Genomic DNA, 14,122 nt, shown 5'->3' on the forward strand with positions numbered 1-14,122 from the left:
TATCCTGTGCAAGCTTCTTCATCTCCCCGTACCTACTGCAGCCTACATCCTTCTGAGTCTGCTTAGTGTATTCGTCTCTTGGTCCAACTCTACGATTTTTACCCTCCATGCTGCCCTCCAATACTAAATTGGTGATCCCTCGATGTCTCATAACATGTCCTACCAACCGATCCCTTCTTCTCGTCAAGTTGTGCCACAAGCTCCTCTTCTCCCCAATTCTATTCAATACCTCCTCATTAGTTATGTGATCTACCCATCTAATCTTCAGCATTCTTCTGTAGCACCACATTTCAAAAGCTTCTATTCTCTTCTTGTGTAAAATATTTATCGTCCACGTTTCACTACCATACATGGCAACACTCCATACAAATACTTTCAGAAACGACTTCCTGACATTTAAATCTATACTCGATGTTAACAAATTTCTCTTCTTCAGAAAGGCTTTCCTTGCAATTGCCAGTCTACATTTTATATCCTGTCTACTTCGACCATCATCAGTTATTTTTCTTCCCAAATAGCAAAACTCCTTTACTACTTTAAGTGTCTCATTTCCTAATCTAATTCCCTCAGCATCACCCGACTTAATTCGACTACATTCCATTATCCTCGTTTTGCTTTTGTTGATGTTCATCTTCTATCCTCCTTTCAAGACAGTGTCCATTGCGTTCAATTGGTCTTCCAAGTCCTTTGCTGTCTCTGACAGAATTACAATGTCATCGGCGAACCTCAAAGTTTTTATTACTTCTCATGGATTTTAATACCTACTCCGAATTTTTCTTATGTTTACTTCACTGCTTGCTCAATTTACAGATTGAATAACATCGGGGAGAGGCTACAACTCTGTCTCACTCCCTTCCCAACTACTGCTTCCCTTTCATGCCCCTCAACTCTTATAACTGCCATTTGGTTTCTATACAAATTGTAAATAGCCTTTCGCTCCCTATATTTTACCCCTGCCACCTTCAGAATTTGAGAGTATTCCAGTCAACATTGTCTAAAGCTTTCTCTAAGTCTACAAATGTTAGAAACGTAGGTTTGCCTTTCCTGAATCTAGCTTCTAAGGTAAGTTGTAGGGTCAGTATTGACTCACGTGTTCCAATATTTCTACGGAATCCAAACTGATCTTCCCCTAGGTCGGCTTCTACTAGTTTTTCCATTCGTCTGTAATGAATTCGCGTTAGTATTTTGCAGCCGTGACTTATTAAACTGATAGTTCGGTAATTTTCACATCTGTCAACACCTGCTTTCTTTGGGATTGGAATTATTATATTCTTCTTGAAGTCTGAGGGTATTTCGCCAGTCTCCTACGTCTTGCTCACCAGATGTTAGAGTTTTGTCAGGACTGGCTCTCCCAAGGCCGTCAGTAGTTCTAATGGAATATTGTCTACTCCCGGGGCCTTGTTTCGACTCAGGTCTTTCAGTGCTCTTATTACTGATAACGACGCCCTCTTGAGTAGTCCCCGCCCGGAGATCCGAATGGGGGACTATTTTACCTCCGAAATATTGTACCCAAGAGGACGCCATCATCATTAACCATACAGTAATGCTGCATGCCCTCTGGAAAAATTACGGCTATAGTTTCCCCTTGCTTTCAACCGTTCGCAGTACCAGCACAGCAAGGCTGTTTTGGTTAGTGCTACAAGGGCAGATCAGTCAATCATCCAGACTGTTGCCCCTGCAGCTACTGAAAAGGTACTTGCCCCTCTTCAGGACCCACGCGTTTGTCTGGCCTCTCAACAGATACCCCTCCGTTGTGGTTGCACCTACGGTACGGCTATCTGTATCGCTGAGGCACGCAAGCCTCCCCACCAACGGCAAGGTCCATGGTTCCTGGGGATATATATATATATATATATATATATATATATATATATATATATATATATATATATATATATATATATATATATATATTACACACAAATTAGTTGGTTCTACTGAGAAATTCGTCAATAGTGTAGAAGGAATTAGCCACCAATAAATCCCTTAGGCTTCCCTTAAACTGAATTTCATTGGTTGTTAAGATTTTTATGGCTGCTGGCAAGTTACTGAAAATGTGTGTTCCTGTGTAATGCACACCTTTTTGTACAAGAGTAAGTGACTCTAAATCCTTATGAAGATTACTGTGATTTGTAGTACAGATTCCATGAACTGAGCTGTTGGTTTGAAAAAAGTGATATATTTTTAATGACAAGTTTCATTAAGGAATAAATGTATTAAATTAATTACGTTAAGCTATAATGATATAATTGAGTGATCCATTGCTTCAATGATGCCAAGGTTAAGTCGATATTGCAAGGTGTCAGGAGAGACCGCCTGGTGCGTAGGTCTGCCCCAGACGCCCACGTCGCTGTCGGGTCGCGTCACGGTGTTCGTGCTGGCGCTGACCTCACTCTTCCTGTTCACCTCCTACTCGGCCAACATCGTGGCCCTGCTGCAGTCGCCCAGCCACTCCATCCGCTCCGTCTCAGACTTGGCGTCCAGTCCGCTGACGCTGGGCGTCCAGGACATCGCCTACAACAAGGTGTATCTCGGGGTGAGTTCTGATTACCTCGTGACACATAACTCAGTTGAACTCACCGGTCTTGTTACTTCACTCTACGATCAGTGGCAAACACACGCACTCTCTTGTTGTTGTGGTCTTCGCTCTGCTTTGGTGCACCTCTCCACGCTTGTCCATCATGTGCAAGGCTCTTCGTCTCTGCATACCTACTGCACCTTACGAGGGGGTCTACATCTACATATATATCTACATCTACATGGTTACTCTGCGATTCACACTTAAGTGCCTGGCAGAAGGTTCATCGAACCATTTTCATACTACTGCTCTACCATTCCGCTGTACAAAAGCGCGTGGGAAATGGCAAAACCTAAATCTTCCCTTTCGATCTCTGATTTCTCTTATTTTATTATGATGACCATTTCTCCCTACGTAGGTGGGTGTCAACAAAATATTTTAGTATTAGCAAGAGAAAGTTGGTGACGGAAATTTCGTAAATAGATCTCGCCGCAAAGAAAACCGCTTTTATATCAGCGTATCATATCAGTTATACTCTCACCCCTATTGCGTGATAACGTGGAACGAACTGCCCTTCTTTGCACTCTTTCGATGTCCTCCGTCTATCCTACCTGGTATGGTTCAAATGGTTCAAATGGCTCTGAGCACTATGGGACTAAACTTCTGAGGTCTTCAATCCCCTAGAACGTAGAGCTACTTAAACCTAACTAAAGCACTCCGTCTTTAGGCCACAAGTGGCCCATCGGGACCATACGACCGCCGTGTCATCCTCAACTGAGGACGCGGATAGGAGGGGCGTGTGGTCAGCACACCGCTCTCCCGGTCGTTATGATGGTTTTCTTTGACCGAAGCCGCTACTATTCGGTCGAGTAGCTCCTCAATTGGCATCACGAGGCTGAGTGCACCCCGAAAAATGGCAACAGCGCAAGGCGGCTGGATGGTCACCCATCCAAGTGCCGGCCACGCCCAACAGCGCTGAACTTCGGTGATCTCACGGGAACCGGTGTATCCACTGCGGCAAGGCCGTTGCCTAAACCTAACTAACCTAAGGACATCACACACATCGATGCCCGTGGCAGGATTCGAACCTGCGACCGTAGCGGTCGCGCGGTTCCAGACTGTAGCGCCTAGAACCGCTCGGCCACCCCGGATGGCAACTGATAAGGATCCCACACGGTGCAGCAATATTCCAGCAGAGGACGAACAAGTGTAATGTTGGCTGTCTCTTTAATGGGTTGGTCGCCTCTTCTAAGTGTTCTGACAACAAAGCGTAGTCTTTGTTTCGCCTTGCCCGCAATATTATCTATGTGGTCTTTCAAATTTAAGTTGCTCGTAATTATAATTCCTAGGTATTTAGTCGAACTGACAGACCTCAGATTTGTGCGATTTATCGTATACCCTAAATTTATCGGACTTCTTTTAGTACCCATGTGGATGACCTCGCACTTTTCTTTGTTTAGAGCCATTTGCCACTTTTCGCACCCTAAAGACATTCTCTCTAGATCATTTTATAATTGGAATTGATCGTCTGATGATTTTACTAGACGGTAAATTACAGCGTCATCTGCAAACAGTCTAAGGGGGTTGCTCAGATTATCACCTAGATCATTTATGTAAATCAGGAGCAGCAGAGGGCCTATGACACTACCTTGCGGAACGCCAGACATCACTTCTGTTCTATTGGATGGTCACGAATACAGTCACAAAGCTGAGACGATACTCCATATGCACGCAATTTGGTTAACAGTCGATTGTGAGGAGCGGTATCAAAAGCCTTCTGGGAAGCCTTCTGGAAATCTAGGAATATGAAATCGATCTGTGATCCTTTGTTGACAGCACTCATTACTTCATGGGAATAAACAGCTAGCTGTGTTGCACAAGAATGATATTTTTCTATCAATAAGTCATTTGCTTCAAGGTGATTCAAAATCCTACTGCAAATTGAGGTCAGTCATATGGCTCTGTAATTCCTATTTCCTTTCTTGAATATTGGTGTGACCTGTGCTACTTTCCAGTCTTCAGGAACAGACCTTCCTTTAAGTGAGCGGTTGTGTATGATTGCAAAGAAAGCCGCTAGTGTGTCTGCATACTCTGAAAGGAATCTGATTGGTATACCATCTGGACCGGAAGACTTGCCTTTCTTAAGTGACTAAGGGATACTGATACGTCCTTGGCTTTATAAAGAAAAAGTGCTCTATTGGTTCTAACAAGTTTATGTACTCAACATATTCGCCTGGAGCTAATACTTTTATGATATCTTTGATCCAGTTTCATTTAGCCATCTACAAAGATATTTAGATTTTGCTGCAAACCAGTCATCCTCAGCCTTTCTGGCTTTCTCATTGCTCAGATATCGTCTTCCCTGGAGATGTTTCTTGAGGTTTGGGAACAGTCTAAGGTTGGGGGGGCGGGGTCATCAGTAAGATGAATAGGGTTGATTTTTGAGGTTGTCAGAGTGAAGACCTGCCAACGTCCTCTTCGTGGTGACTGCCTTGTGAGCAGGGACTTCGTCTTGCGGAAACAAGATTCCTTTTCTCAGCTTTCAACAATGTTTGTAGATCAGTTGTTGTTTCAGCATGTCGAGATGTTTACCGTAATAATTTTCCGTTATTGTTTTACTACGTTGCACACAGTCAATAAGTAGGCTTCCATCTTTATCCCAAAAGACAAATGCGAACACCTTGTCTGGTGATCTGTGTGTTTTGAATTACTCTGGACGTTTAGAACTACTATGTCTTCATTGTTTGGACTGATTTGGTTCGTGGAGTATATCTGTGACGTGCCCACTCGGCTAGCCGCGCGGTCTAACGCACTGTTTATCGAGCAGAAGGGGACCGGCACGAATTCGCCAGGCGGATTAGTGTCGAGTTCCGGTATGCCGGCCAGCCAGTGGGTGGTTTTTAAGGCGATTTTCCATCTGCCTTGGCGAATGCTGGTTTCCCTTATACCGCCTCACACTATGTCGGCGATTGCTGCTCAAACACTGTCTCCACTCACATGTGCACTATAATTACTCTACCATGCAAACATTTGGGGCTATACTCGTTTGGTATGAGACGTTACCAGGTGTGGGACGGGTGGGGGGGAGAGGGGGTATTATTCCACTGGCGGCCGAACTGCACATTAACCTTGGTTTCGGTGTGGGGTAGCGGGTTGGGGGGGAGGGGGCTGGTCTGCTGTGGCCTGTTGTGGGGCTGTGAACACTAAGGGTTACGGCGGGACGGGGCCTCTCCGTCGTTTCTACGTTCCCGGTTTAATACACACACAATACACAAACTTCAGACGAGACGATCAAAAAATCCAACAGGTTCTCGGCGAAAGTGGACCAAAATGGAATGTGAAGCAAACAGTCGTCTACGCTTTTAGTCTGCATTGAGGCACTTGGGAACCCATTTAGCTGAGAGCTTTCTTAAATGCAAAATCTCATGAGTAATATGACCCACCCGTTCGTAGGACGTGCACAGTCTCTGCTGACATCTTAGCAATTATCCTCTGATCATCGAGGGTAATGAAATGAAAACCAATCACAATTTTGGATCTGTGACTTTAGCTGTCCATCCATGAAGCTCTTTATCTCGAGTGCTGAAATTCCCTAATTTAAAAGCAGTAACCAAATTCTGATAGTGGAGTAGGAAGGGCAGTGTACTAAACACATAATCATAAACTTGTTTGGCCGTCTTCCCTTTTACACAAAGATATTTATTCGCAGCACGACTCTCTCACCGTGAATTCTCTATTTTCTGGCCAATCACACATAAGCGAATCCTCGTCCATCTCTTGGGACATACTTAATGTATTCAAATCTTAGACTCCGTCTACAATTGCCGAATCCAACTCTACCATCCATTATTAAACTGGCGATTTCTTGATGCCCAGAATGTTTTCTGTTTGAGGTTTCGACGCTGAATTCCCGTGTCAGGAACCGCATTGGTGGCACTAACGAATCGTCGTCCAGAGATAAACAAATTAAGTAAGACAACACCAGCGGGAAATCGAAGCTAGAAAAACTTCTTTTCTTGATCAAGGGAAATGTTGTGATATATCTCCCTCTGAGTAAGCCCTAATATCTGTTATCGTGCTTCCTACATCCCTACGCGTTGTGCATGACTGATGCAGCAAAATGCTCGCTCTTGTTTCCCTATTGTTTCTCTGCCAGGGTTTCTGGAGAATTATTACGCCAGTCTTCCAGATATTCACTTTACGTTATTCGGTCATCTCCGTTATGTTTTCAGATGGGCTGTAACGACCTGATACCATCCCAGCAGCGCTTCTCTGAGCTCCTTCAAAGTCTGTTGTCGTGCCTGCTTGGTAAGGACTCCAAACACGGGGACAGTTCTCTAGACTTTGTCTTACTAGCATCCTGTATGCCATTTTCTTTACAAATGTACCGCACGCATCAAAAATCATCCCAACAAATCGTAATCTTCAACTTGTCTTCCCCACTATTGATTATTACTGTCCATTCCCCTTCAAAGCTCGTCGTTATGTCACATTTAAATACATGTAGCGGTTTCATCCCCATGCTGATAACGACTCTGGGGAATAAGCAGACATACATTCTATACTGTAGAAACCTCCAGTAGTGTCCCAGTTTGGGGATGTGATTTCTTAGGAGCATCCGTGGCACATTCAACGTGCATCCATGGTTGGAGGAGTATATTACTGTTAATACCAAGAAGAGGAATCTCCCAATGTGTGATTCTGAGACAGATTTGTATAAATAAATGAATAATTTATATTGTGGTAAATCAATGTAGGATGTTAGAAACTGTCATGAGATTCATTTGGTTAACCGTCGGGATGGGTGTTATAGTGGAAGGGATTACATCGCCAGGCCAGTGGGCCACAATTTTCAGTGATGACTAAGGTTTTCAGTGGAGTTCTTGATGCCTGTCGATATTGGTATGTCTCCTGCATCTTTTTTAACTCCATTTTTACCGATTGCAGTATGAGTTTTCAAAACCACACTTTGTTGCTGTTTCATTTACTAAATGAAAGAGTGTAATCCATATGAAATAATTAGGTACAATACGAAAGTATTCGACATGTCTGGATAAATGGCCAATAATCCTTACGACATAACATCTCAGAGGAAAAAGGTTACCATCTTGATGAAAGACAAGATGAATGGTTCACAGATCCTGTAGTTTGTAGGACTTACAACAAAGATGTATCATACTGTATAGATGCTGCCGTATATAGACTGGGTAAGGGTGTGCATCATGCAGCCTGACAAGTTTTTACGATTGAACACAAGGAATATCTGTTTTGGTGATTATGCATCTATGTACATGGTACACCTAGTAGTCTTTCAGTAGCGAAGCCATGAAGTGCTTACTTTGGACAAGGAGTCGACCAGATCTCCTGGTCATTAAACCCGTCAGTATATTGTTTCCATAATAGTGGTTACAAAATTATATACGACAGGAACTAGGTAATGAAAGCAGATTTTTTTTAATGAAGGAGTGTACCAATAACCAAAACATTACAGAGAAAAGTTCTCATATATCTCGAGAATACGGAAGGAAATGTATGACGATGGCTGTCGTTGACAATGTTTGGGTAATAGAATTAATGACAACTTTGCAATTTTTGGAACTGGATGTCACATGAATAAGGTAAAATTTTCTAAACACATTGTTTGCTCTTCAGCGAAATATTTCTTTTTGGTAACCATATGGCTCCTAGTAGTTACAGTCTATAGTAGTTGGTATCTTTTTATTTATCTGGCCGTTGTTGCTACTTGCTGTTATTGCTGCAGTTCGTGTTACGAATATTTTCTGTGAGGTAAGTGACTTATAAAAAAGAATGAATAAGAATAGTGAAGCACCCAAAAGGCATGTTCGGTTGTCAACGTAACTTCATATAGTCGCTTATTGCTGGCACCTCTGACTCGTCTCCAAGGGCGGGGACAGATGCGCACATCCGGAGAGGATGTCGCAGACGGTGATGGTTGTGGGATGTAGGGGTGGCTGGGGGAGGCAGGAGGGGGAGCGGAAACACGAAATGTTAGAGAACCCTAGCGTCCCATCCAGTTGCCTCCTGTCTACGTTCACAACCGAACAAGTCTTCTTGGTACTTCACTCCTCTTATTAGGCAGTGTACAAATACACATACTTTCGGTGGCTGATATCTTCTGCAGGAAACGACGGACAGAGAGCTCCGACAGTTCGTGCGCCGCAAGATGCAGCCGCTGGGCAACCGAGTGTACTGCAACGGCGCCGAGGGCATGGAGCGCGTGCGGAAGGGCATGTTCGGCTTCCAGGTGGACACCAGCACGGCCTACAAGATCATCAGCGAGACGTACACGGAGCGCGAGAAGTGCGGCCTCATGGAGGTCAACCTCTTCCCGCTGCCGCCGCTCTGTGTCGCCACCACCAAGCACGCTGGCTACCGGGAGATGTTCTCGCAAAGGTCAGTGGCGGGACAGCACACGATTTCTCAGCCGTGCACCAGTGAGCGTGCTAAGATTTGCATGGAAATGAAACTGCCTCGGCACCAAGTATGTGGTAAGCTTTGGTACAATCGGAATCAAAATATTGATGACACTGCCAGAAATAGCTGCTTTATGACTATGAAGTATATGGAAAAGCAGGCTTTGACGGTGAATTTCTGAGATGAAATCCTCGCGGTTTATCAGCCGAATCAAGGCGTCGTTCTGTGCTAACGTTTCGACAATTTCCTACTGGTCATCTTCAGGCGAAGTGTGGGTTTCACGTCCACTTCATGTCTTTATAGCCTGGATCGCTGGCTCCTCTGCCTCGTCTGCAACGGGTAGGCCAGATGCATGCATCTGGGATGGGTGACACATGAGGTAGTGTTGTTGGGATGGAAGGTTCTGGCGTTGCGTCCTGATGTCGGCTGTCTGTTCCATCCACTGCCTTCGCCGCTTTCACATTTGAGCGCTCGGTTAGTATTCTTGCTCTAAACGACGAGTTGACAAGATCATCACGGTTCCGTATCTTCATTGCCTCTTTCTTGATTGAGTCCCAGATCCCGTTCTTCCGGCACAGCGCCTCTGTCCAAAATAAAACATATGACCTTGTTTGTGGCTGTGCTCTGCGACTGCTTTTTTGTCTGTCTGCCACAGGCGAATGCTTCTCAGATGTTCTGTGCGGCGCTACGAAATACACTGTTGGGTCTGGCCAATATACGGCTTGCCACATTCGCAACTGATGATGTAGACTCCAGGTGGTCGTAATCCTAGTTCGTCTTTCATTGAGCCAAGCATATTTTTGATTTTAGCAGACGAGCAGAAAATGGTTTAAATATTGTTTTCCTCCAATATTCTGGCGATCTTGACCGTGGGCTGTCACAACTACAGAAAGACCGCAAGACGCTACATGACTTCTTCTGGATCGTTTTCTTTCTTCTTCTTGCTAGGCTGGAGAGTGCGTCTTGTCTGTGTCTCCGAGGGTCCTTACGAAAGGTTTCCCTCGTATGTTACGACTAGATGGGTAGATTCTCTTTGTCCCATAAATTTTGTGCAGTGTGCACCAGGATGTTGAGCACAGATTTGCGTTGTGTTCTGAGTAAAATAGGGGTAAGCTACAGGGAGAGACGTCTAATATATAAAACGTACAAGAGTCAAGAGGAAATAATAAGACTGGACGACCAAGAACGATGTGCTCGGATTAAAAACAGTGTAAGACAGGTATGTGGTCTTTCGCCTTTCCTGTTCAACCTGCACATCGTAGAAGCAACGATGGAAATTAAAAAAAAAAAAAAGTTCAGGAGTGGAATTAAAATTCAAGGTGAAAGAATATCAATGATACGATTTTCTGATGACATTGCTATATTGAGTGAAAATGGAGAAGAATTACATGTCTGCAGAATGGAATGGTTTAATGAGTACAGAATCTGGGTTGAGAGTAAATCGAAGAAAGACGAAAGTAATGACAATAAGCAGAAATGAAAACGGCGAGACACTTAGCACAAGGACTGATGATCACGAAGTAAATGAAGTTAAGGAACTCTACTACCTAGGCAGTGAAATAAACACTAGGCAGTAAAATAAACAATGACGGGCGGAGCAAGGAGGACATCAAAAGAAGATTAGAACTAGCGAAAAGAGCATTTCCGGGCAAGAAAACTCTACTAGTGTCAAAGACCTTAATTTGAGGAGGAAATTTCTGTGAATGTACGTCTGAAGCACTGCATTGTATGGCAATGAAACATGGACTGCAAGGAAACCGGAACAGAAGAGAATCGAAGCATTTGAGATGTGGTGCTATAGGTGAATGTTCAAATTAGGTGGACTGATAAGGTCACGAATGAGGAGGTTTTGCGCAGAATCGGAGAGGAAAGGGATATGTGGAAAACACTGAAAAGGAGAAAGAACAGGGTAATACGACATCTGTTAAGACATCAGGGAATGGTACTAGAGGGAGCTAAAACTGGCAAAAACTGTAGAGGAAAACAAGAGACTGAAGCACATCCAGCAAATAATTGAGAACTTGGGTTGCTAGTGCGACTCTGAATGAAGAGGTTGACTCAGGAGAGGAATTCGTGGTGACCAAAATAATAAAAAAAAGGCGGTGGCATTTATTGGCGTTTAGGTACAGGTTAGTGTATGTCTATTGTCTACAGACAGATTGTACCAGAGTGTCATCATTTTCCTTCCTTCTCAGGATATCGAGGAAAGTCAGGCATCCGTTTTCTTCTACCTACGTGGTGAACTTTATGTCGCCATGCAACCTGTGAAGGTTGCCAAAAAAATTCCTGCAAGTTTTCGACGCCATGAGGCCACTCCACGAATGTTTCGTCCACGTATCGGCAGACCGCCTTTGTTCCAGATGTGTGGTTTCGAGAGCCGTTTCTTCGAAGTGTTCCATATATAGTTGGCGATTCCTGGGGCATTAAGGTGGGGATGGGGGGGGGGGGGATGCATCCAACAAGCTCTCCATCTAACTGCTGGTAGAACTTTCCACTACATTGGAAGTAAGTGGTAGAGACCGCTTGGCGGCACATTTCCACAGTGTCTTCGTCAAAGTGCCTCGCTAGTAACGTCAAGGTGTGCTCTAGCGGTGCCTGTGTGAAGAGAGATATGACGTTGGAACTGACCAGATCACGCTTGTCCAGATGTATTTCCCGAAACAAAAAAACTCGGAAAGTTTTTGACATTAGATTAGATTAGATTAGATTAGATTAATACTAGTTCCATGGATCATGAATACGATATTTCGTAATGATGTGGAACGAGTCGAATTTTCCAATACATGACATAATTAGGTTAATTTAACAACATACTTAAGTTAATATAACAACTTTATTTTATTGTGTTTTTTTGTTTTTCCTTATTTTTTATTTTTATTTTTTTAATTTTTTAATATATTTTTTTGTTTTTTTCTTAATTTATATCTAAAAATTCCTCTATGGAGTAGAAGGAGTTGTCATTCAGAAATTCTTTTAATCTCTTCTTAAATACTTGTTGGTTATCTGTCAGACTTTTGATACTACACTCCTGGAAATTGAAATAAGAACACCGTGAATTCATTGTGCCAGGAAGGGGAAACTTTATTGACACATTCCTGGGGTCAGATACATCACATGATCACACTGACAGAACCACAGGCACATAGACACAGGCAACAGAGCATGCACAATGTCGGCACTAGTACAGTGTATATCCACCTTTCGCAGCAATGCAGGCTGCTATTATCCCATGGAGACGATCGTAGAGATGCTGGATGTAGTCCTGTGGAACGGCTTGCCATGCCATTTCCACCTGGCGCCTCAGTTGGACCAGCGTTCGTGCTGGACGTGCAGACCGCGTGAGACGACGCTTCATCCAGTCCCAAACATGCTCAATGGGGGACAGATCCGGAGATCTTGCTGGCCAGGGTAGTTGACTTACACCTTCTAGAGCACGTTGGGTGGCACGGGATACATGCGGACGTGCATTGTCCTGTTGGAACAGCAACTTCCCTTGCCGGTCTAGGAATGGTAGAACGATGGGTTCGATGACGGTTTGGATGTACCGTGCAGTATTCAGTGTCCCCTCGACGATCACCAGTGGTGTACGGCCAGTGTAGGAGATCGCTCCCCACACCATGATGCCGGGTGTTGGCCCTGTGTGCCTCGGTCGTATGCAGTCCTGATTGTGGCGCTCACCTGCACGGCGCCAAACACGCATACGACCATCATTGGCACCAAGGCAGAAGCGACTCTCATCGCTGAAGACGACACGTCTCCATTCGTCCCTCCATTCACGCCTGTCGCGACACCACTGGAGGCAGGCTGCACGATGTTGGGGCATGAGCGGAAGACGGCCTAACGGTGTGCGGGACCGTAGCCCAGCTTCATGGAGACGGTTGCGAATGGTCCTCGCCGATACCCCAGGAGCAACAGTGTCCCTCATTTGCTGGGAAGTGGCGGTGCGGTCCCCTACGGCACTGCGTAGGATCCTACGGTCTTGGCGTGCATCCGTGCGTCGCTGCGGTCCGGTCCCAGGTCGACAGGCACGTGCACCTTCCGCCGACCACTGGCGACAACATCGATGTACTGTGGACACCTCACGCCCCACGTGTTGAGCAATTCGGCGGTACGTCCACCCGGCCTCCCGCATGCCCACTATACGCCCTCGCTCAAAGTCCGTCAACTGCACATAGGTTCACGTCCACGCTGTCGCGGCATGCTACCAGTGTTAAAGACTGCGATGGAGCTCCGTATGCCACGGCAAACTGGCTGACACTGACGGCGGCGGTGCACAAATGCTGCGCAGCTAGCGCCATTCGACGGCCAACACCGCGGTTCCTGGTGTGTCCGCTGTGCCGTGCGTGTGATCATTGCTTGTACAGCCCTCTCGCAGTGTCCGGAGCAAGTATGTTGGGTCTGACACACCGGTGTCAATGTGTTCTTTTTTCCATTTCCAGGAGTGTATTTGGTAAGTGACCAAAGACTTTAGTGCCAGTATAATTCACCCCTTTCTGTGCCAAAGTTAGATTTAATCTTGAATAGTGAAGATCATCCTTTCTCCTAGTATTGTAGTTATGGACACTGCTATTACTTTTGAATTGGGTTTGGTTGTTAATAACAAATTTCATAAGAGAGTATATATACTGAGAAGCTTCTGTGAATATCCCTAGATCCTTAAATAAATGTCTGCAGGATGATCTTGGGTGGACTCCAGCTATTATTCTGATTATACGCTTTTGTGCAATAAATACTTCATTCCTCAGTGATGAATTACCCCAAATATGATGCCATATGAAAGCAATGAGTGAAAATAGGCGTAGTAAGCTAATTTACTAAGATGTTTATCACCAAAATTTGCAATGACCCTTATTGCATAAGTAGCTGAACTCAAACGTTTCAGCAGATCATCAATTTGTTTCTTCCAATTTAATCTCTCATCAATGGACACACCTAAAAATTTGCAATATTCTACCTTAGCTATATGCTTCTGATTAAGGTCTATATTTATTAATGGCGTCATACCATTCACTGAACGGAACTGTATGTACTGTGTCTTATCAAAATTCAGTGAGAGTCCGTTTACAAGGAACCACTTAGTAATTTTCTGAAAGACATTATTGACAATTTCATCAGTTAATTCTTGTTTGTCAGGTGTGATTACTATACTTGTATCATGAGCAAAGAGAA

General features: G+C 44.5%; 1 protein-coding gene across 1 annotated transcript in view; it reads left to right on the top strand.

Moving 5' to 3' along the window:
- The window catches only part of LOC126234580 (ionotropic receptor 75a-like), a 432,638-nt gene that overhangs the window by 385,580 nt on the left and 32,936 nt on the right, over positions 1-14,122 (top strand). The window contains exons 7-8 of the mRNA XM_049943292.1: positions 2,328-2,536; positions 8,661-8,932. Of these exons, the coding sequence (XP_049799249.1) occupies positions 2,328-2,536; positions 8,661-8,932 (481 nt within the window). The remainder of the gene's footprint in view (positions 1-2,327; positions 2,537-8,660; positions 8,933-14,122) is intronic.

The sequence above is a fragment of the Schistocerca nitens genome, chromosome 1 (genome assembly GCF_023898315.1).
Source record: "Schistocerca nitens isolate TAMUIC-IGC-003100 chromosome 1, iqSchNite1.1, whole genome shotgun sequence".
NCBI classification, from domain to species: Eukaryota; Metazoa; Arthropoda; class Insecta; order Orthoptera; family Acrididae; genus Schistocerca; species Schistocerca nitens.